The following is a 23795-nucleotide window of genomic DNA, read 5'->3' as shown; positions in this document are numbered from 1 at the left end:
TTCATGATTTATGTGTATTCCAAGTATAATTTAGAACTGAATAATTGTTTAAAATAGAAAGGGCAATAAAAACATGTTTTCACTAACATAATGAATAATTGTGATTTCAATATTGATTAAAAAAAATGTAAAAATTCATCGTGGGTAACATTTTGGCCATAATCGTGTAGCCCTGTTTAAAGCCTGAAATGTAACAACAACCCAAATTGTTATAAGAAATGTAATAACTTGTCAATAATGTAATAAGCTCCTGAGCCCAAAACCTAAAAGCCACCGCATTAAGGGGCAGGCTGAACATTTTTCACAGAATATTGTAGTAATTCTTTTACATCATGAAGTGAGTAAATGATTTATGGATGGACTTGAACTTGAACTGCTTCAATTTGTTACATTATCGACCAGTTATTACATTTCAGGCTTTATGACATTATATTTTGTAACAATTCGGGTCGTTGTAACATACTGGGCTCTAACAAGCAAACACTGACACAATAAAATACTCCGTGTAGCATCTGGACAAAAGAATTCAGTGTTTCACCTGTGTTGGGGTAATTATTCTTTTACTTAGAACAAGTACAACTAAGATGAGTCCACTATTTACTGTAATTACGCAGCTATGCCATTACCACTGATTGCCAAATGCCTCCTCCATGCCCCGAACTCACTCTGTCTCTGTTCTTTTCTCGTGCTTCATTTGCACGTGAGAAAAAATTTCACATTTTTATCAGCATTATTCTTAACTCACTGTCTCCCATCTCTTTCCCGTTGTGACGCCATTTAATTGACGGAGGACTTAAGACTCATGTCAACAATTGTGGAGTTTATCGACATATAAAAATATACAATCAAATATTAATACGTCATACACTTTCAGGGTTGTGTTTTTGCAGTAAGTAGTTGGACTCATGTGGCAATGGAGCAGCTCCTCGTCTATTCACAGGCATGCACTGGCGAGTCGATGCAAAAAGCCTCGTTGGTGTCTTGACACGTTGGTGTAAATGTCTCCTTTCTTTTCGATTTTATAATCAGAAGAATAAAAAGTGTAGCTTCATGTAAACAATGTACATTTTTATTCTCCTTTTATCCTCTGCTAAAGCCTTCATAGGAACCAAAGATCTGCAACATTTAAGGCCAAGAGATGTTTTTTTTGCCATTTCCAACAAATAAAATTCATCTGGAGGATTAAAAAAAGCACATGAACAAGTTTTCCATAGTTTGCCTATGCTGTACATACAAAAATGTGTGTTTCGGCAGCTTTAACTTTTGTATTGGAATATCATCTGTTTTAGCCAATTAGCTATTTAATCATTTTAGATTAGCTTTTTTCTTTTTACAATTTCAAGTGTTTTAAAGACTTTAAAGCAATTTCGACATTTGATCACTCAAACACCAATACGTCATACAAAAGCCGTAATTAATACACGAGAAGAGCCAAGGATGATTTTTTTCCCCATAGCATAGCTTTAGAAAGTTACCAATGCAAGCAATCTTCTTTCTATTTTAATTTTAATTATCACTCTAATAAGAACAGCTTTTCACTGAAAGCAGTGAAAGAAACATGCAGCCTTTTGTTGCATGTGTGAGAGAAAATACAGAGAAACAACTGTCCTTCAAGGTCGGAGGCTTCGAGAGGCTTTTGCTTGCATACAAGTCTTCTGCATGAGTGCAGCCTAACATTGTGACTTCTTGAATGTGTAGATTCTGAACATTATTTCAGTTTCAAGGTTTTGCACATGAGCTGTTGTCAATATTTTCAAAGGAATCCTCCCACTACATATCAGTGCACACTGACAGGATCGTGACTGTGCGACGTGCACAGTGTGGCTACTTGGTCTTAATCCAGAGATGTGAGATTCTAATTTTCATCAAGATTGTACACAGTAAAACCTCTGATGTAGGGACGCCCTAAAATCCCAGGGCAAGTGTTCCCTGAAGACAGGTGTCCTCTCTTCAGAGGGACAGGTTACGAGGATAAATTGTAGGACCACTTGATATTGAACGAACCGAACACCAAACATGTTATGGTTATATATGTTGCATACATCTTGTATTGATTCATTTATGTGCTTTTAAATACATATATACACATGTATACAAGATGCATTGAAGATAATTATTAAATAAGATTTATTTTACTTCAGGGACCACATACAGTCCAGTTTCTTCCCGAGTGACCAGACTGGTAAAATATTGCTATAACAAACTTTACATTTACACTTTGTTGTGGTCACAGTGTATGTAATGGAATTGTCTATATTTTTACAAGATGAAACATTTAGTACTGAAAATGTCAAAATAAAGTCAACATTCTGGTGTAAAATACAATGAAATGTCAAAAAAAACCAAATTGTATAAATCCTTTAAAACCTCCTTGCTTGGTGGGACCAGATTGGAGCTTCTAGCGATCGGTTTTGACCCACGGGCCTTATGTTCTCTCCCGTCAAAGGAAAGTGACACTGAAGTACGTGCGACGTCCAACTCGTCATCCACCCTGTGCTGGGCTCGGACTCTCTGCGGATTTTCGGGATCGTTACGTTACGTTATGGAACGCGCATGGAAGTGAACCAGGAGTGTAGTATGGATGCAATCGTGTCTCACCCGCGGCCTGAATATTCTCATAATTGGGTCCAGCGCAAGTATTTTGGACATTATAGTGTTGCTCAGCTTGAAATTTGCCAGGAAAACCTGTCCGTTGTCCTCGTTTAGCAGGTCGTCCCCTCATCAGTGTGTTAACAGTTAAATATGTGTCTGTGCACAATGACGCTCAGTCCAGGTTCCGCTCAGAGGTTCTACTGTACTTTCTCGAGGAAAGAAGCACTCTTCCACTACACAGACACTCAACTGAAACAATTTATGACAGATTACACAAGCACTTCTATCTGCTGTGTGCACAAGAGCTGGAGAGAGCTGACCCACATGTCCCCATGAGGCTGCCTCACCCTGACACACTTGATCAGTCCCGTCTGTCTGCAACTGCCGATAACCTCTCCGCACTTTACTACGCGATAATAAAGAGAAAGTGACCAGAAAGACGGGCCCGCCCTGCCGAGCCGGGGGCTCGCTGCTCGCCAGGCCAGGTAATGGAGTCGTAATGGGCTTTTAACGGGCGTGCGGCCGATGTCGGTGTTTGCCCTTCGGTGTTAAAAAAATAAAAAATGCAGCGCAAACAGGAAGTGGAGCACAGAGACGTCACTCGGACGCCGCACAGGCCGGGACGAGTCACGACGCCTGCTGATGGCGGCCAAGCCAAAACGAAGAGCAATAAAGACATCTAAGCAGCCCCTCTATAAAGCACTCACACTGGGCCAACTCGATCCCTTATCCTTCCTCTCACCTGCGTTCTGGATGATCCCAATGATGTGAACTTACTTTGACCTTTGGTGCAGGCCTCAGATAGCGGCTGATAAGAAAACAGAAGTTTTAGACAATATCGGAGGGCGGGGCTTACTGAGCAAAGAGGCGGTTAAACATTAAACCTGTACACTTGAACACTGATTTGCACAGCAGCGGCTTTATTATCAGACTAAACACATGTTGCAATGGGGCGTTCGTTTTTTGTTTTTTTACTCGCCCTTTGAAGCAAACGTGAAGAAACTAAAGCCCACCTCTAACCCACTGTGGCATGTATAATCTGTCCCTGCTAAACGAATCCCTCGAAATGCCAACGTCATTATTCCTCCTCCACGGTGTGGGCAGACTCTGCATTCAGAGCACATCTCAGGGTCCATGCAGGGCAAAACCTGTATTGCAGGGGTCATTTTTTTTTTGTGTTCTTATCAAAAGCTGCCAGAGCCACCACTGTAAGCAACGACTACATCAAGGTGGATTTCATGATCATGGTAATGACTAAAAAAAATAATTAGTGAACTCGGACATAATGTCATGCATGGACCTTCTCTTCCGCGCCGGCTGGCACAGAGCCCTCGCTCGTGTCGACAGTGGACACTCCACATCTGCTCATGAAAGACAAGAGCTGCCAACAGGAGGACTTTAATTACTTTATTGACGCAAGGCCGGTAAGAGGAGGAGGAGGAGGAAGAGCATGATCAATCCAGAGCATCCTCTGCAATGGCACGTGTCAACAGGATCCGTCAATTTCTCGCTTCCCATTCTTGGTCTATGTGAAGCGCCGCGCGATGCACGCCGGACGTGACGCATCGCCGCTCGTCGCCCCAGAGCTGCCTGCCCGATGAGGCAGTGGGAGCTGACACCCGGCGCTTTGCGAAACTCTCGTAAACCATCCTTGACAAGCACCAGTGGAACCAAAACGAGGACAGATTCAGCAACTGCACAGGTTATTTCTCACCTCGAATGTTTTCAGAAATACTTTGTTGGTGAACTGCTGTAGCGATTAAAGAGAAACTTTGTGACTGAGCTTGAACTCCAGCAGCAGACAGCCCGATTCAGTATCAAGTGCAGCACGTAATGCCGAGCCGTGCTACATGCTAAAAGACTTCCAGGACTCTCACACTAGCGATGCTTCACATGATAAAAGTATGACTGATAGACTCATTAGCAGAGAGCTAGAACGTGTAGATAAACTCTGTCCTGTACAAAAGTATTGCAGTTAAATACAAAGCCTCTTTTTTTTTTTTTAATCTTGATACCATCGAGTGGTCCTCAAGTAACACACCCAGCAATTTTCAGATGCAGTGTGGGGGAAAAAAACATCCCTGTGGACACGTACCTCAAGGCCTAACATTCCACTAGAGAACACAATGACCGGAAGTAATTATCAACATAGTCAAACACGTTTCCGCATCAGGATTTTCATTTACAAAAGGGCAGTTGAGATGGTGGATTGATTTTTCCTGATATTAGATCGATATTGGCATTTCAGGGAAATCGCTCGGACAGTGACTTCCACACACTGTTGGAATGTTGATGATGTGCTGTTTGTTGTATAATCACTCAATACTCGGTCAACACAAAACGATGTACAATAATTAAAACGGATCCAGATCAGATTCCAGCATGTTTGTTCATCGCTGTACTGCCATTGTGCGTTCTCATTTATGAAGGCAGGGATCTCACAAGTAAACCACAAGAGCATAAACAAACTAGGGTGCTGTGTTTACACAGCATTTCCAATGAAAATCGTTTTTTGCATTTTCATTTCAGAATAGTTTCATGTTTACATGGCAATGTTTTTATTGAAACAACGAAACACTGAAAACAATGTAGTGAAGCATGCCAGGCCATGAGTTGGTCCTATTGGTTGTTCCACCATGGGAGTCGTTTTCAAAAAGTTGCATTTTCATTGGCTCGGTGCACTGTTGCACCAAAACGCAGCAAAAGTTTCCCTTCTTCACTTAAAAAACAACAACAACAAAAAAAAAGAGTAAAAGGAAAGCAAGGCTGGAGACTGGTAAGTAACTGAGCTTCATACACTTGTTTTTGGAGAATCAGAAGCCACATGAATCCAAGGTTGTTTTTGTTTCTCCTAAATTCACTCCTAAAAGTTTTTTTTTTTTTTTTTTACATCGAGATATCAGTGTATGAAACAACTATTGTCAACACAACTTTAATAAGCGGCAAAAGGGGTGTTTCATACCCGTGAATCCATTCGTCTCTGACAGATTGTTGACAGCTCTGTAAAACTGACAAAGCTGAACGTTAGATCTTGGTAAACAACCTGATTTAAGAAATACTTTTAGTATTTCTAGCATTTGTTTTGCCTCATACACACACTCCTCTGTTTAGTTGACAGCTCTAGTTACTTAAGTTCATAATAAGGATCTGACAACATAAATGATAATACAATGTTTTATAAAAAATTTAAAAAATCCAACAAAATGTGATTTGCACAGGCCCTCAGTTTTAAGTTATTAATCAAATGCAACACATGATGATGATTGTTAGACTGAAGATTAATGCCATGAATAATGTTCCTTTAGTGTGTGAATAACAACACACACCCACACACACACATATATATATATATATAGAGCTACTGCAGTGCCTCGTATTTTCAGAAACTTTTCCAACCTTGACTGTAACTTTTGATAAGAAGTCCGACGACAACATTTGATCAATACACTGTGATGCTTCATTATCAAGAGGAGTTACTTCTCCAACTTCTTGTCAGACTTCAGGGTGAAAACATTCCGTCATTGTCAACAACAATAAATCAATAAATCCCTGAGCAGATAGCCTGTTGTTCTAATTTAAGCCTTGTTTACACAACAATGTTTTTAAGACACTTTTTTTTTTTTTTTTTTTTTTTTTTTTAAACCCAGTATTCTGGTACTCAGGTCAACTATCATGTTCTGTAGATGTGCAGAGTAAAATAAATAAAATATAGTGTGCAGCAAACCGTCAGTGTTTTAACAGCTAAATGCTCCAGTCTTGTCCGATCTGTCTTCTTGTGTTCTCATATTTTATTATCTTGGATACATCATGAATAACTTTTTTTTTTTTTGTTTAAGTATCATATGTTGTTCCTGATTACAAACAAATTTCTTGTTTTGCAAGTTGTCCTGCTGTTTATCTGCTGTTCCCCGATTGTATTCGCCTGTGTCTCGTCAGCACTCCTCTTGCTGTGTGTTGCCACTCATCCATCACCACTTGTTTCCGTTGCATCTTCAAGTCTATCCTGTCCAGCTTAGAATTCATTTGTGTTCATCTTGTGCAACTTTTTGACCATAAACCAAGTCACACTGGAACAAATAGATGGAGCAGAAAAACCCCTGTTTCCTTTGGCTTTTTTACCGTCTCTAACGTAAAGACATTGAATGAAAAGCCGCAGAGACCCCGATGGAGTCGTCAAAGAAGGGAACACCGGGTTACAGCCCCAGCAAAGAAGAATTCAGCAATTTAGTGACAGTGACTGACATCTCATCTGGACCTCAGGATTCATCCTCGTTCAAATAAAAGTCAATGAACTGAGTGTTTGAGGGCATCAGGTTCTGCCCTCCTCTGCTGAGCTGCAGTACTACAAAGACACTTTTTCACCCCCGTCATTCCCTTGGAAGGGAAATGTGAAAACTTTGGGCCCTTGAGTGTTTTGCTCTCTTGTGATGAACATTTCACTACGACAAAGAAAACAAATCTCATCCTCACTGGTAACGTTTCAGCAGCTAGAATGCCGCCTCACATTAACTGTCATGAGGAAAGATTTGTACTTTCTCAGTCGGTGTGATGAAGCAGAATCCGCTTAAAGTTGCCAAAAAGCTAAGCGGACAAATAAAGGGAGATCAATCTGACTTTAAGCAGCCTACAGGGATTCATTTCTGTGGAGCTCATCCATAAAAGAGACACTCTGCCTTTTAATTAGTACTTTTCCTCAATATAGTCCTGCATTCTTAAGGGTGTCCGCCTGTTTACAGCGTAGCTTTAGTACCAAATACCAAATATTGACCCCGAAGCATCAATAGTTTTTGTTTGTGTGTGTTAATTTATCAAGATTTACGAGGGGCAATCACTTTGATAGTAAATATCTGTGGCTCAGTTCCCTCACACTAACAACAGCAAAGTTGCTTCACTGGCACACTTTGTGCTCCCGAATACACTCTTGTATACGTTAAATGTATGTAATTTAACATATTTCTGTAAGGTATGGAATTCAAATGACTGTGTACTTAAAGTTGAAAAATATTGACAATGTTTGCCAAATAGTTTGACTGAATCCCTACAGTACAGATTGGAACTTTGTTGAATTAGATCTTAAATACTTTTTATTATCCCTGTTATTTATCATGGGACGATTTAGTGAAACGGCAACAGCCTCATTGGAGGCGTTCAAGGAGCGTAGGCCATCTGTGTTTCGGAAAATCTCAGGATAGACTTCATAGGTACTGCTGTGCATATGAAAAATACACACTTGTGTTTAAAAAAAAAAAAAAAAAAAAAAAAATATATATATATATATATATATATTTCACAACAGCTAAATTTTGAGCTGAACAACATCCAAATAAGCAGAGATGAGACACGAGAAAGACCATTATGCTGGTTTCTTATACATATCCATCACATTAGTAATGTTTTTTCCTATCCATCACGTATTTAGGCGGTATTTCTGGGTACAACGCCCCCCCCCCCCCCTCAAAACCCCCAAAAAACTGAATTCAGGGAAATAAAATGGGACGTGGAACAAATACAAGAATGGAAAAGCACAGAGGTAAACAATTTAATAAGAGCTCCATTTTTCTGTGCTGAAAAAACAATCCCTGACTTGGCATCTAAATAGAATGCTTGAGGAAGAAGAGGCACCTGCCTTATGGAAAAACAACTTTCTGAAGCAAATAACTTTCTTAATTTTTTTAGGTTGCTTTTCTTAAAGTTTGATTCCAATTTTTATATTTTGAACTTTCATTAAATTTTTTATTTCAATCACATTTTGCTATAATGAACGAAGCCAAATCATGAGGGGCAGGGGTGGGAGATTGATCAGGGGTCACACGGAGCCCAATTTCAGCTCAAGTGGGCCAGATTGGTGAAATAATGTCATAATAACCTTTAAATTTAAACTTTAAAGTTTTTCTTTGTTATGGCACATAGTATACATGATCGAAGTGTCTCTATATTTTCACAAAAAACAAACAATTACTACAGAAGAGGACTATAATCTCAATTTAAAGCCTATTTTAATGAAACCTTCTGGTGTAAAATACTGTGGAATGTCCAAAAATCTTCTCCTATCGCTGTTGCATTATGCATGTTTTCACAAACTCATCATCAGTGATAGCTCAGACTGGGTCTCAAGTGTTGTGTTGTATCCCAAACTCTTAATTTGTTTAAAAAAAGAAAAAAGAAAAAAAAATCAATGTTTTCTTTGAAAGTTTGACCATTTGCTTGGTGGTTTGTTGGGCCAGATTGGAGTCTCATGAGGCCCAAAGTCACTGCTCTCTTAATTTCATGGTTGAAACTTCAGGTGTTGTATTTCTATTGAACTCCAACATCCAGTGGACATTCCATGTTCATGTTCAACACTGCCTGAATCTGCAGTGTGGACACACAACGCATGTCCATATTTTTGTCCAATTTCATATTTAGTGGTTGATTCCCATTGTCCTCAAGGCCCAACTCTCTTCCAGCCATTTGTGGTCGTCTTTTACTCGAGTATCAATGGCTTTCTTTGCTTGTTTATGCAGCTCTGGACCATAAAGTAACACTGCAGTGAGATTTGTTGAGGGAGAAAAGGGAGAGTGCTTGCTTTGATGCTAAATAATACTCTATTATTGTATGGTTTGAACTGTTTGGACCATTATATGAGACGTGCGTGGCCTGCAGACTACAAACAGCCTTTCACTGAATATGCAATCACTCTGTGTGTGTGTGTGTGTGTGTGTGTGCGTGTGTGAATACATTCATATTCCTCTTTATGTGCAACCAGAGCGCAGAGTAATGTTAATATAATATTTTGTAAGGCTCCTTACCGAAGACTTCGTCTTGTGCTTCAGGTTCTGCCTCATCCGTCAACGCCGTGGTTGCTTCTGCTGCTTCGGGTTCAGGTGTAGAATCCTTTAAAAGAACATACACACAGAATGAAGAGGTGAGAGGCTGAGGCGCCATGGCAACAGAGCAAAGACGGAGGCTAACAAAGAAGAGACGGCGAGAGATAGTGACGCTTCATTTAGCACCTGGGCTCTGCTGGAGCTCAATCAGACCCGGCAGTTCACCTTTGAAAATGAAACGGGGCGCATGCATATATTGTCACGTCTATTGAGAGTGTGTGTGTGTGTGTGTGTGTGTGTGTGTGTGTGTGTGTGTGTGTGTGTGTGTGTGTGTGTGTGTGTGTGTGTGTGTGTGTGTGTGTGTGATCAGCCGTTTTAGGAATTTGTAGGGAATTTACTCTGTTTAAGAAGGGCAGCTGGAAATTGAAGAGAATCAAAGATTTAAGTGAGTTTGAAAACTGCAGCTCTGGTGAGGCGATTCGTCTCTGCGTTGGTTGGTGTCCAGGGTCAAAGGTGATGGTCATTGATGCATGCAGTGGGGGGGGAGGGGGGGGGGCCTTTTTGACGAGCTGCTGGAGCTCAAACTGCTGAAGAAAATAATGTTGCTTCTGACAGAAAGGTGTCAGAAACACACATCAGGGGGCCCCGTGCCTTCTGATCGACCACGTTTTCCTTCACATCATGTGGGTGGACAGGAGTTTGTTGCTTGCCAACACGTTGCACCAGGATTTATTCGCAAGATGCATGATGGGAACAATGCAAACCTGTGGTGTAATATCTAGAGTGGTGATTGCCAACGGGGGGGGGGGCCCTGACCGCCATGGAGTCCCTCCAAAAGATTCATGGGGGTCACGAATATGTCTTTATTTTAAGGTGTGTAACTATTTTTGATATCTTAAAAATAGGTGAATTGACATTTAATTCATGTCTGTCACAAAATAACGAAGTTTAAGTGGCTACACTAAAAGTTGAAGCAGAAGAATGTAAAAAATGGTTACGGGTTACAAAGATTTTGGCTAAGTCAAGAAAACAGTTGATAATCAATGATCTTGAGCACTGCTTCTGGGAAACTTCGGGTGCTCCCATTCATCTGGATGAAATCGGACCTCCACCAAAGCATTGTTGCAGACCCTTTCATGGAAAATGGTAATCCCTGATTCTCAGATTCTCAAGATTAATTTAAGGAAAAAAGCAGTTTAAGCTTGACGGAATCTCTTAACTTGATCAAATTTCAATCCAATCCAGCATCTGTGGGATGTGCTGGAGAAACGAGTTCAGTTTATAACTAAAGGATCTACTGATAACATCTTGGAGTCACACCACAGCAGAGTTTCAGAGATCTAGTGGAAGTTCTGCCTCAACAAACCAGGACTGAATTAACTAAAAAAGGGAAAACACTCATAATATCAAGGCCGTTTTGTGTATTTACCAGAATTGAAGGCCAAAATGTACTACTTTTTTTGTGAAGTCTATATTTGCTTTTTTTTCAGATAAACTGAAATACACCCAGAAAGAAAATCAGGGCTTGATGTACTTAACAAACTACGAGGATTTATTAGAGACAAAGCTATATACAACCCATTAAGTGCCAAGTGAAATGAACATTGTGTGATCTGGTGGTGTAGTTAAGCCTTGTTTCTCCATGAGAGCCTGTCCAACTTGAACTAAATTCATGACGACATTGCCATCTTGAGTCCTTGAAGGAGAATGAGCCGGTCTAAAAAGAAATCTGTGCAGACAAAAGCTGCTGCTGTTGGCACAGTGACCGGCTGGTCCTGGAAGTCAGCCGGGACGACCGCCGTCAATCATTTCTTAATTGTGACACATGTGGATGCCACATTTGGGATTTAATTAAAGCGTTTGGGTTCATGATCACATCTGTTTGAAGTCCCGAAAGTTTGAAAACTTAAGACACAACGGAATGGAAGCAGGAAGCAGAGCTCACAGATGTCTGCTGTGATACTCGGGGAAACACAGCGACACGACATTATTAAGTGTTGCACTGAAAATAGTGTGTATATCGTTGGAGATGTGTTTTCAGCTGCAGCTCTCCATCTCGTCAAGTTGTCAAACATTGATTAAAGTCATAAATTTAACAGGATACAATCTGAACTTGGGTCACTCAGCAGAAAGTACTCAAACCTCTTGCCAATATTTTCCAGCTTTCCATTGTCTTGTGAGAGTTTCTGAAGTTGTGCTCGACTTTATTGACATTTGACCGACAGAACAACTTAATCATTTTCACCTCAAATAATAAAACATGACAGAAGACAACCAACCTTTCGGTGTTTCATATTCATTGTAGGAAACATTCATTCTGTGACAGATGACACTCAATTCTTTACACCCGTGTTGACGCTACTTTGTTGCCTCAAACTAAATAGAAACTAGAACAACGAGATGCAACAATAATAAAATTACTGCTACTATGTGTATTTTTTCCCCATCTGGGTTTCCTGTACTTCCATGTGTATATCAAAATATCTACTTATTTATACATTCTCTTGTGTACCAACTATCTTTAACTAATTGTGCAATGTGGAGCTGTGCTAGAATTAATAAAGTCTGGTCTAATCTTATCTAATTTAATTTTGAAAATATATCAATACGTACATTTCTGAGATGGGTAAAAGGCAGGGAGGGCCAGTGTGCCACATGTTTTAGGTTTCTCCCAGTTGCAACACACCTGAATGCAATAAGGGGTTCGTCACTTGGCTTTTTTTTCTTTTTTTACAAGTTTGACGACGGCATTGACATCAGATTGAGGTATGCTGCAGCTGGGAGAGCTAAAACCTGCAGGACACCAGCCCTCCAGGCCCCTATATTGCCATATCGCCATGCCAGCTTCCAATAAATGCAGCAACAGGGGTACGTCTGAAAAGTCCCTCCTTATCTATGGACTTTACCTTCGCCCTGTGGATGATGTCATGGGGTTAAGGAAAGTAGTAGCTAGTGAAAGGCAATCACGTTAGTGTGGCAGTCGGATCGCACTTTCACTTAGTGATGTCATAATAATACGACGGCGGCGCAAGTTAGCGACGTCTGCCGTGGCGGAGGAAGGAACTACAAGTGCATTTGGGTTTTAGATGATTTAAAGTCGTTCAATGCACATTATTGCTTTGGTAACTTACATGAACTGCATCGGTTTTTTTTACCATCGTGATTTTCCCTAAAAGCTCGGATGAACGGGTCCCTTTAAATGTTGTCGCCGCAAGGAATTGTGGGATAGCATTAGCTCGCCTCCTTTGCTTATCCTAAGCTAAAAGAGGCTCTAAAGGAAGCAGCAAGCCTCCTTTTCATTTGTGTAGTAAAAATTCAGACAGTCTTTATCATGGCCGCGACACAAAACACTTCCGGGGTTAAGGAAAAGTCAGGACAGTTAGGAGGGACATTTCGGAGGTACCAAACGTCTCTTCCTGTTGCAAGAGCAAAAACCGTTTTGACATTGGAAGGCTCTCAATCACATAACATTATTTGGTTAGGACAAGGGAAGAAAAAAATCCTCCTCCTCTTCAATGACAAAGCACATTTCCCACTTCCGTGTGGGTTTTCCATCATGGAGGATCAACAAAAGGCGTTCAAAAACTCTGGGCACTCCGGTCGCAATTATGCGAGTGTGCGGAGAAGTGCAGCGGTGACGTGGTCCCGCCACCGGGGACATGTGGAGTGCGACGAGCGAGCACTTACAACCGCTGATTAAGGTCAACAGGTGCAAGGTTATTCACATTTTCTGGCGGTTCAATTATGAAAACAAATTACGTGCACCATTTCTGGGATGAAGAGACTCATATTCAATCATTTAATGCAGCACACCACCGCCTGATGGATGATTGTCCTCAATTTTAATCAGAACCATTAAGAACCAACCAGAAGTCTTAGAGTTAATAAGATTTGACGCTGTATCAATACAAGGTTATGTAGTAGTAGTTTCTAATTAAAAAAAGAAAGAAAAAAGAATCTTTCAGTGAAAAAATTCCACTTGAATTTTCTCCAGTCACATGTTTGAGCTTCAACACAAGAGAGTCCAAAACAATAATGATTCTAAAGCAGAAGAATCAATCAAAACCTGATTCTAAAGAGCAAAGCATAATTTTTGACACCACGCAAGCTCGGAGGTGGACCAGATAAAGATATGAAAAATATTGATCCTACATTTCATTTAAACCGACAGTGGATTTAACAAGAAAATCTGATAAATCTTTCGGAGCGTTGTTTTGGAAAAAAGCGGAAGTCTATTCCAGCACAGGAGTAACTTTGCAATACATCACGTAAGCCAGCGGATGTATTAGAGACTAATGAAACTACACCGGCAAGATTCTATCAAAGTCAATAAAAATGTGTTTCCCAGAAACCTGCGACATCAATGGAATAAATAGAGAACTAGTTTCCTTTTTGGAAAGAAAAAAATATATAAGCATGTGAAATATCTTGCATTAGAAGAAGTCAAAGAGACATTAATTCACAGTAAAGCACTGCTCGTAAGGATAAGCGTTGTTTAGGAATTAAAACACTATCACTAAATGCAACACAGCAATATTATTTGTAATAACTTCCATTTCATTGTCTTTTTTTAATCAGGTTTACAAAAACAGTAAGAACTGGATTTAAATCTGAAGACAACGTTTACACAGCATGTCAAGTGAAAAGGCATTGTTTTTTTTAATTTCAGAAAGATTTCCGTTTACAAGGCACAGTCAGAAACACTGAAAATGAGGTAGTTTTTTTCTTGCAGGGCCACTAGTAGGTGCTGTTAAATGTTTCATTAATGAAACCACACACACGTGCACAGAGAACAACACACTTTAAACCACATGTGTCGAACTCCGGTCCTCGAGGGCCGCAGCCCTGCACGGTTTGCATGTCTCCCTGCTTCCACACAGCTGATTGCAATGAGCAGCTCGTTATCTGGCTTTGTGCTGAATGTGGTGATGAACCATCAGGACAGTCAGGGGAGGGAGACGTGGAAAACGTGCAGAGCTTCGGCCCTCGAGGGTCTGAGTTTGACACCCCTGCTTTAAACGTTAACAATAATTATCCTGGGTGACTCTGAACTACAAAACCACCAAGTCCCAGGAGAATATGGAGTCATGACACCCTGGAGGCAAACGTCGTCATTATTGTCCATCTATACGTGCAAAAGAACTATTTACAATCATGGTGCGCATGCACACGAGCAGTTTCAGAAAAGTTGTGTTGGTCCCCTTTCACATGGTGACAAACTTAAACATTTTAAATGAAATGTGTTTTTTTTCCACCCCATTTCTATGGAGATAGAGCATTTACGAAAAATTCCCCCTTGGAAGCCAGTTTCAAAAAGCCCAAAACACAACGAAGCTTTCCATTTTCACTTGAAAATAAAAGCATGAATCAGTACCTTTCCCTAAAATTGCAAGAATGTTATGATATATAGCTGCAGGCTGTACAGCCTCGCCTCCGCCTCTGTGTGTTTGCGACCGGTCGACAGGAGTTATCCTCACAGACTTCCTCCTGTCCTGATGTGGCGCCCTCTTATTGGAGCATGACTGCTGATTGGCTCAGCCCCGCCCACCAGCTGAGACCGTTTAAGCAGCTCCAGCAGACTTCTCGGGTTGGCTGATGCAGGAAGTCCTGTTCAGTCTGTCTTTGAGAAATTTGGTGTGTGTTTCTATTTCTGTGTGATCATTTGAACTCGGCTCCACTCTAACCTTTAAGTTATCTGTGTGTGACTTAAGCTTTGGTCGACAGGACCTATCGACCAAAAGTTTGGTGACGGCACCAGCTGTTTTGTTTTAATTAGTGGTTTTGTTTGCTTCCATTTTGTTGCTCTGTCGTTTAGTAAAGTTGTTAGTTGAACTTTAGTTAATGGCCTTCTAGAGAAGAGGCTGCCTGTTTGTTATATTGGATCAAACATTGTATAGTTGTTGGGCAATACCTGTTTGGCCCTCTGTTGTAATACTGTGTCTTTGGGGTTCTGTTTGATTAGTGTACACCTGAAAACAACCAATAATTTCCCTCACTTCAACCAAACATTCCTGATTATTGTTACTTCCTACATCCTTCTCTTAACAGAGCTGCATTGTAACATTACATTTTGAAAATGTCATTCCAAAGAGGGACGTTTGTCTGTGCACACATTTGAAAGAGATTTTAATGTTTGGAAGCAGATGTGGTGACAAACTTTCATGCAAAAAAGGCACATTGCGTTGCATAATGAAGACAGCCATTCTGAAACGCCATAGACCAAACTGAAAAAAGACGACCATCTGCACATGAAGTACTTTTTTTTTTTTTTGGTGGTGGTGGGGGGGGTCATAAAGTCCACATTATCGCTGCCTTCCTACAGTTGGTGGTTTGCCTTCATTAACACACTCGGCATCCAGGGTTTGCTGTATATTGTGTGTGTGTGTGTGCGTGTACACACACACAGCTGTTAGCTATCTCCTCAGCCTTGCATTGCTTTGCATAATGACAATTCACATTCAAAACATTTTGCCACTTTTTATTGGGCGATTCAAAAAGCTGTTGAGGAAAATGAGGGACTGGATCCCCCCACCCCATATTGTGAAAAGGCCAGGAAGAACAGGAGATTTTTGGACCAGAAGCTTTCCTTGCTGTCAGCCTGACTTCACACTCACACCTCCACCACTGGTGGCTCATTAAAAATGCTGCTTTTGTGAAGCTTTAACACAAAGTGTTCTCTGGAGACAGTGAAGCATCACATGACTCAGTTGGGATGACATCTGATAATTCATGTTTCCTATTTTTTTAATGAAGAAATTTGTTTCCACAGAAATAGTAAATAAGGGATTGATGAGGTGTGTGTATATATGTAGACACGCACTGAAATGAACAGAGATTACGTGGACTGCTCCTTCATCACGTCTCCACACACACAGGCCACCTCGCTCTAACGGTGCATTCAAGTACCATAAAATAATAGGAACCCAACAAACAAACATTGCAACAAGAACAAATGCAGAGATGATGTACTATTTTTATCATTTTCGTTCTTTCAAGAAGTGCCCAATAGTTCTTCTGCACGTGTGCAAGATTCTGCCGCTGCCAAGTAAATGTGAAACTTTTCTAAAGCAAAAAACAAATGTTTCCACTTGAAACCTTGTTCAGTAAAACAGGATCTCAGTACAGTTTTATAGACCCTACTCACAAAAGGTTGGGGATATTTGGCTTTTGGGTGAAATTTATGGATTAACCCAAAATACACTATGACCTTTACCTGTAAAGTCATAATGTTGCCATGTTTGTTTCCCCATGGTCAAGATCATTCAACTGATTAGTGTATTTATAATGTGTTGGTTGAGAAAGAAAAGCTTGACTGGCAAAATAACTTTCCTATGAAGAAGTTGCACATCATAACATGAACTCAAATGGTAATTCTTAGAAAGCTCGTTTTCCTGCTTGACGTCGGCCTCGGCACCTGATTCACATTTATTGGTGGGATCTGGATGAACATTTGAGCTCCGAGGCGAACGAGTAGCAAGGCTTTGGCTGCCTTTCAAAGAGACTTGATTCAAAGCAGATGCCAGTTCAGTCTCCAGTCCATTTTTCAGGGATTTCTGTGCCCTTCACTGTTTCAACCCGTCCACTCTTCAGGGACAGAAGACAAATGAAGTGTGCCCCTTTTCGTCCACCTTTTCACAAGAAGTAAAAAGAAGTGACTCCTTTAAGGCTTCTCCCCCCCGAAAGGCCAGATTTTATACGAAATTGATCTTTGTCAAAATGCCAGGAGGACAATCGCACATTTTTAGAACTTGTCTACTGGGAGTGGAACGAACTTCAATGATGACCTTTAGTACCCGAGAGGAAAATAAAGTCGATTCGAAAGATAATCTAATGACCTGAATAATTTTCACATCCACCCATCATCTATACTGAAAACGTAGGGTTGCAGGGCACTGGAGCCAGTCCCAGCTAAACCTGCAAACTGTGAACCCATGACCTGCTCTCTATGAAACCAGAGCACCAACCACTGCACCACCTTTTACCTGCAAGCAAAGCAATCGTGATGCTGTTAAAATTAAGGTTGAGCAGAGTGAGTTTGGTTTCATTGGGGTGAGATTTATGTCTTGTAAAAGCAGAGAGAGGTCATCTTCGCTCTGCTTTTAAGACATTTATTTGAAGTTTTCAGTGGGGGAGTACAAGTGAAGTAACAATAAGAGGAAGGAATAATTTCACTCCCCTGTGATGAAAGTTGAAGTACTAAAAAGCACATTGCTACAGAGTATGTTATCAATGAGTGGCTAAAAACTCTGTCGCTTATCCATCTTGTTGACTTGTGTTAATATTGAAGCGGCCAAATTTGTACTTGCGGTGTTTATTTAAGTGAACATGAGTCCAAAAATGTAAAAAAAAAAAAAAGCTTATTAACCTAAGGAAGCCCATCAAATTGGTTCTATATGTGGCAGTTCAATTAACTTGCGACTACATCAAAGAAATACACACGAGACAAAAACAAATCTACAACCTGTTCAGTGAATTTAAATGGGAGTTTTCCCATTATTGGAAGATGTTACAAAAAAATACACTATCCACACAAGATCAGTAAAATTATTCTACATCTTGAGCTAAATATGAAAGTACATATTGTCACTTCATTTGACCACATCCCAGTGTTTCTATTTCATTTTGTGCTTAACAGTAGATAGTGTTGGCGAAAGAGAAGACTGAGGATGGAATGAAGGAATCAGATGTGACAGAGAAAGTGAAAAGGCAAGAAGAGTCCTGCCAGGCTTGTTACAATAACAGGGACTCCTCTAATTGGTACAGCTGATAGTTTCTGAAGGCTGGCGTTCTCCCGCTCCTCTCCAGAGTGGAGGCTTGTATTCCCTAGTTTTCCCCCAGTTTAATAGGACTGTCTTCCAATCAGACACAGTGCAGCACCTTAAAAGCAGAAAGGTGAAACACCATCTTATTACGAGAGCTAATGCACAGTTTCTGGCTGTCTCGCCACCCGCGAGGGCCGTGAACAGCGAGGGCTAGCACCAATCAATCTTTGGATATTTCAAACCGCATTTAATTACTGGGAAGAAGAACTTCACCATCATCTACTTGCTGCTGTGTCACTGCAACCCCCCCCTCGTCTTTCTGTATTCAACATCTGCAATAATCCACACAAGCTGATTATTCAGGCGCTTTCACAAAGCTGCAGTTGAGCCCTCCACGAGGGTCTTTTCACATCAGAGATCCAACGCAAATATAACAATCACGATCATAATGACTAAGCAAACTATATGGCAGAACATCTTTTGAATGCAAATTTTATTCCTCAAAAAACCACAAAGGATTTCAGAGAGGGTTGAACCAACGAAGTTGAAACAGGACTTGGCTTCTAACATGAACCAACTACACCACACTCGAGCTGCCTGACACAAAAGTGAAGGTGATCATCTCTGTGAAGCAAATTGGAAAGATAATTTCTAAACACCTCGGCTTCAGTCTGTCAAGACTGTGAAATTATGGCGCAAGTAGCCACGTAAAAGAGGCGAAAACCATCTGCTGCACCTGCAGTCATTACTCGGCATTGTTTAATCAGGAAAGGATTCAGGGATTGTCTGCCGTTACTGCCATGGGGGCTGCAAACTGCAGTCCTTTCTGGCCCCAATATCAACAGCACATGTCCGCAAATTACTGAGAGCATAAGCTATAATTATGGTGACTAACAAGGTCTGAAAATCAATTTTCATCCAGCAGTCTCCATTTTATTCTGTGGCGTATTCTGTAGCCGATTTATTAAAAAAAAAAACTTAGTGGCTTTTGTTAGTCTGTGCAACGGAAATCTAATTGTCATCTCTGTGCTTTCCCAAGTAAAAAGTAAGAAATGACGTTGATCTTATGGAGAAGGTAATCTATAAGCAACACTTGCAAAAACTCTTCCTAGAAAAGTGGACGAAGCAAAATGTCACATTTTAGTGGAATGTAGTTGTATACTTATTTATTTGTATTCGTCAGAATGCAATCAGTTTTAGTATTTGCAATGTGGAACTTTTCTAAGATTTTTCACAAACTGTGTAATATCATAAATCTTGGAGGAATTGGAGGGGTACAGTGTGCCTAGACCAGGAATCTACACACTGATGTACAAAGATGATGAAAGAAACTGGTGAAAAATCAGTTTTCTCACTTGTCGTTAGAAAAAAAAAACATCTCGGGGTCACGACTGGCCACAGTCTAACTATGCCATGTGATATCTGAAAGATGGAGCGACTTTACTGTGTCTTGCATTGTTGACCAGATGTGGATATATAGCGTGAAGCAGATCACATATTTACTGGATAACGTTTTCCTGCTGCAATGCCAAAAAGTATTTAAAGCCGCAAAGTATCAGTGGAGTGAATGTTTGAGAAGAGAAACACCTGTTCAGAGGCGTAACAATGGAACTATGAATAGTTGACTGACTCAAGCCCCATTTGCACGACAACGTTTCATTTGACAACATCTAATCAGTTTAAAAAAAAAAAAAAAAAAAAAAAAAAAAAAAAAAGTGGTGCATTTACACTGCAGCAGAGGACACACTGACAAAAGAAGAAACCTTTGCAGAACCAGACTCGGAGGCTGCAGCTTTCTGTTATTCTGGTTGAGGTGTGAGGATGGAGTAGAGAAAAGAATAAGACAGACGGGACAGATTGGGGGAAGGGATGCAGAAGCTGGTTTGATTTGTTGGGGTCGCCATTCAAAATAAACATTTTGGTGCTGGGTGGCGTGGACGAGAGGGATTTGGGAACGGCGTCTAACCACAACCTGCTTCGCTCCGTCACGTTCTGTTCCCGTTTGACCGTCTCTATGACAACTGGCAAAACCTTTAACTTGACTTTGGCGTAGAGACAATCAGGCCGAAAGACATTGGGGGTGTGACAAACAAACAAGGCGATAATAAAGCGAAACAAGCCAACACCGCCTCCGGCACCTTCTCCCACCAGCTTCGCCACAGATGGATTGATCCACTCCGCTCTCTCCGCCTCACTCTCTGGAGGCTGGTTTGCAGCCAAACAGAAATCCTGTGTGGGCTGAGCCATGAGCCCACCTGCTGCTTCCAGGTCTTCCTTTACCCCCCATATTATCAGCCGGGTTGGACGCCGTGAGCTACAGTGCACAGGCTGATCCTAAATAGCCTGAAAGCATTAACATACGAGTGCTTCAATGCTCTCTTTTCTTCACCTCTCCTCCTACGGTCAGGGGTTCATCTCACCAACACAATCACCGCCTCTTCAAATATGATTACAGCTCCAACCGTGATGGCAAAAAACTTATTACATCCACTATAATTAAGAGGAGGAAAAAAAAAAAGCTGTGACAAAAGAAGTTAAATGAGACTAAATTTACTTACAAAATGCTTTTGAAATTCATTACCGCCACAGTTTGGGCTCGATTCTCCTCTACGCTTGGCATGCGAGGGCAGCGTCTGAACTGTAATTTGTGAGCCCACAGCACGGCAAAATGAGCAGAAGAAGGAAAAAAAACCCCTCTCCTGTGTATTCATTCGATTTAATTACAGCATTCGAACTCGCCCCGGCACTTTGCAAGCAGCCACCTTGATTACAGGGCGATTTAGTGAAGTATGTGGAGAAGTGCCTGATAACTTTCTTAGAAACCGAAGACAAGAAGCAAGCCATGAATGAATTCATCAGTTACATTTCCTTTGGTGCAAGTTCTTGAAATTGTTAGATTTATTTTTTTTTCACTCCGATTTTAAGTTCTCTGCAAATTTCCCTGTTGAGTAAAATAAACTTTTAATTAAGGCTGTTGGACAGGTCTAAAAGGGAAAAACACTCAGAAAATATATCAGCGTTGTGTTGAAGTTCAACATCATCCTTGATGTAGAAACTTTTCCTTTCAACAGTTTTAAAACTGCAGTCGGGTCAAGGTCTGCTCTCTAGCGCAGACTACTGGTGGCCGACTGTTTCACCAACATTTAATCATTAAATACATACATCCTTGCATGAGCTTCAAAGAAATATCCAAGGAAATGATAGAAGAGCCAATAAATGTTTCAGTCTGAACAAAATCTACAAAAAAAGTGACAAACAAATTCAAAATGTCGCTTTAAAGTGGAACAGAATGCAGACCACGAGGGCCGTTACTGGTCCGCTCTACTACATCATGGTGCGTGTTAAAAAAAATTAAATTAAAAAAAACTCCACATAAGATGCAGATGATGGCATAGTTAATGTATATTTTACTGGAGAAGAGGCGCTAAATTCATGCGGGAACAGAACACACTGCCCAGAGACAGAAACCAATTGAGGTTGCACACCTCTTTATAAAGCAGCTTTTCATGCTCACATTATTTTATCTGTGTTTTTGGTGTCCGTTTAGACGACGTGCACAGAGCCATTGACGACGCAACTTTTTGAAAATGCTCCAACTCCAGTGTAGACGGTAGAAAATGCAACTTTTCTGAAAAGCAGCTACTGCCCACCCACACTTTTCAGACTACAGAGCGCACCTGAATATAAACGGCACCCACAAAAAAAAAAAAATACTGTACATATGCAGGCCGCATGTGTCCACGTTATAACAGAGCATGAAAACAATAAACTATACAGACACTGACATCTGTCTGATGCTAATGACTGAGCGCCCTCTCGTTTTTTGTTTTGTTTTTTCATGTATTGTTGTTTAAATGTACTTTATCATTCATATGTTCTTGATCATTAAAGGGAAGAAGGGATTTGGGGTAAAAAAAAAATAAAATTAAACAGTTTTCTCTCTCTGCATTACACTGCATTTTTTTAAAATTCTAAACTGTTAAACTACCAACACGTTATTAAAAAACACACAAACATGGAGGGTTTTATCTGTTGATGCAGTTATCAGTTATTTGCCAATTGTGATTAGAAGGACAATTGGCTCACCATGGCGTGCAGCCATAGAGCGCAGCAGGTCGAAGTTACGTGATGCACTTTTACGCATCACAAAGGTCCGTCAGCTGCTGGAGTTGGACCACGCCACATAAAGCAGCACACGGCGAGGTCAGGAGGACAGAAATATCCCTTTTAGGGCAAATTGTAGAGAAGCATAGCGCAGATTCGCCCGCTGGTTTTGGCCTGTGGGACCGAATGTTTTTCACTGCCCTGCTGGAAACCCCGCCGCTCGCGTGGCTGATGTGTAGCCAACACACGTCCTCTGCTCTGGAACTGTAATCCAGTTTACGGTTTGAAGCGTAGCGCCTGGCTGGGGTGTAATGAAGCACGCAATAAAACAGAAACGCTGGACGTGAACCTCCGCGGTGATGAAGCGGAGCCACGGTTGGATGAGATGCGTAGCTGGGGAGAGCTTAAGTGTCGGCCTCGACGCCAAGCAGCCTTTATTTGTTCTCGCCAGTTCAAACGCACGGTTTCATGAAGTGCCGTCGAAGGCTGGGCTCCCGTGCTTGAAGGGGTTGTTACGCCAGGACACGCCACAACTGCGGACCCTTGTTGCGCTTCAGCTGTTGCTGTGGCAACGCGGCTCATTCAAGAACAGAATGCTGAGGGCGGTCTGAAACATGGAGTGCCAAATATTGGCTCGAGAAGAAATCCCAGCGTATTAATGTCAATGTCTTTCATAAAGCTGAAGGCCCGAAGCAGGATTCTCCATTAATCCTTTAAAAACTGAGCCAATGAATTATGTAATCTCTTACACAATTGGCTGTTGCTTATTTTCCAGTTTGATTTGTTTCCATGTACTTTTAATCTGAAACCATGGTAAATGACTATCAAGTAAAAATGTTATTGTAAATGAAATGCATACAAGTGAATATTATTTTTAATTGTATTTTCTAGAGACTCAAATATTGGTCAACTATGAACTATAAATACATTATGAGACTTTAAAAACAGAAGCACAGTTGTGAGTAGTATGTGGATGTTTCACATTTGAACCAGTACCTCAACCGTCCAAATTGTCTGTACTTTTGTGTGTTTGTGGTAATAAATGTTCATTTGTTTAATTAAAAAATCCCAATTTTTCAAATTTAATATTTTTTCTTAAAATATACACTTAACAAATGCATCAGAACAACATCCCAGTTTTTGTATTGTAACATTGCAGTTGCTTCACACTTTTTTTTTTAACATGAAACACCTTAACTACAACTATGCAGTGTTTTGTAATAATGCGCAAATTAAAACGTAGCTCCACGTACTCTTGCTCCTTTCCTGTCTGGAAACGGTGCTAAAAAAAAAAAAAAAAACTGAGCCTCCATGCAAGTAAGTTTGAAATGCATGATCAATCGCTTCAGCCCTGAGGAGAATCTTGTGCCTAACCCGGAGCTTCCTCAGACGAGCTGTATCCCCGCCGCTGGCCTTCACGTCACAAACATCGCAGCAAGCCTTAATCCATCGCATTTTGAAAAGTGTAGCCGGTCGAGCGTTTTCCCTCCGCCGTGCTTGCTCCGTTGTCTGAATCCGCTGCTACGGACGT

General features: G+C 40.9%; 1 protein-coding gene across 1 annotated transcript in view; it reads right to left on the bottom strand.

The window, feature by feature from the left end:
- Positions 1 to 23795, bottom strand: part of LOC308133505 (myelin basic protein-like) — a 58709-nt gene that overhangs the window by 18608 nt on the left and 16306 nt on the right. Inside the window, exon 3 of the mRNA XM_080500908.1 lies at positions 9381 to 9465. Coding sequence (XP_080357034.1) covers positions 9381 to 9465 — 85 coding nt within the window. The remainder of the gene's footprint in view (positions 1 to 9380; positions 9466 to 23795) is intronic.

Source organism: Blennius ocellaris (assembly GCF_963422515.1).
Source record: "Blennius ocellaris genome assembly, chromosome: 8".
NCBI classification, from domain to species: Eukaryota; Metazoa; Chordata; class Actinopteri; order Blenniiformes; family Blenniidae; genus Blennius; species Blennius ocellaris.
The sequence above is the reverse complement of the archived record's forward strand: the minus strand, read 5'-3'. Positions and strand labels throughout refer to the sequence as shown.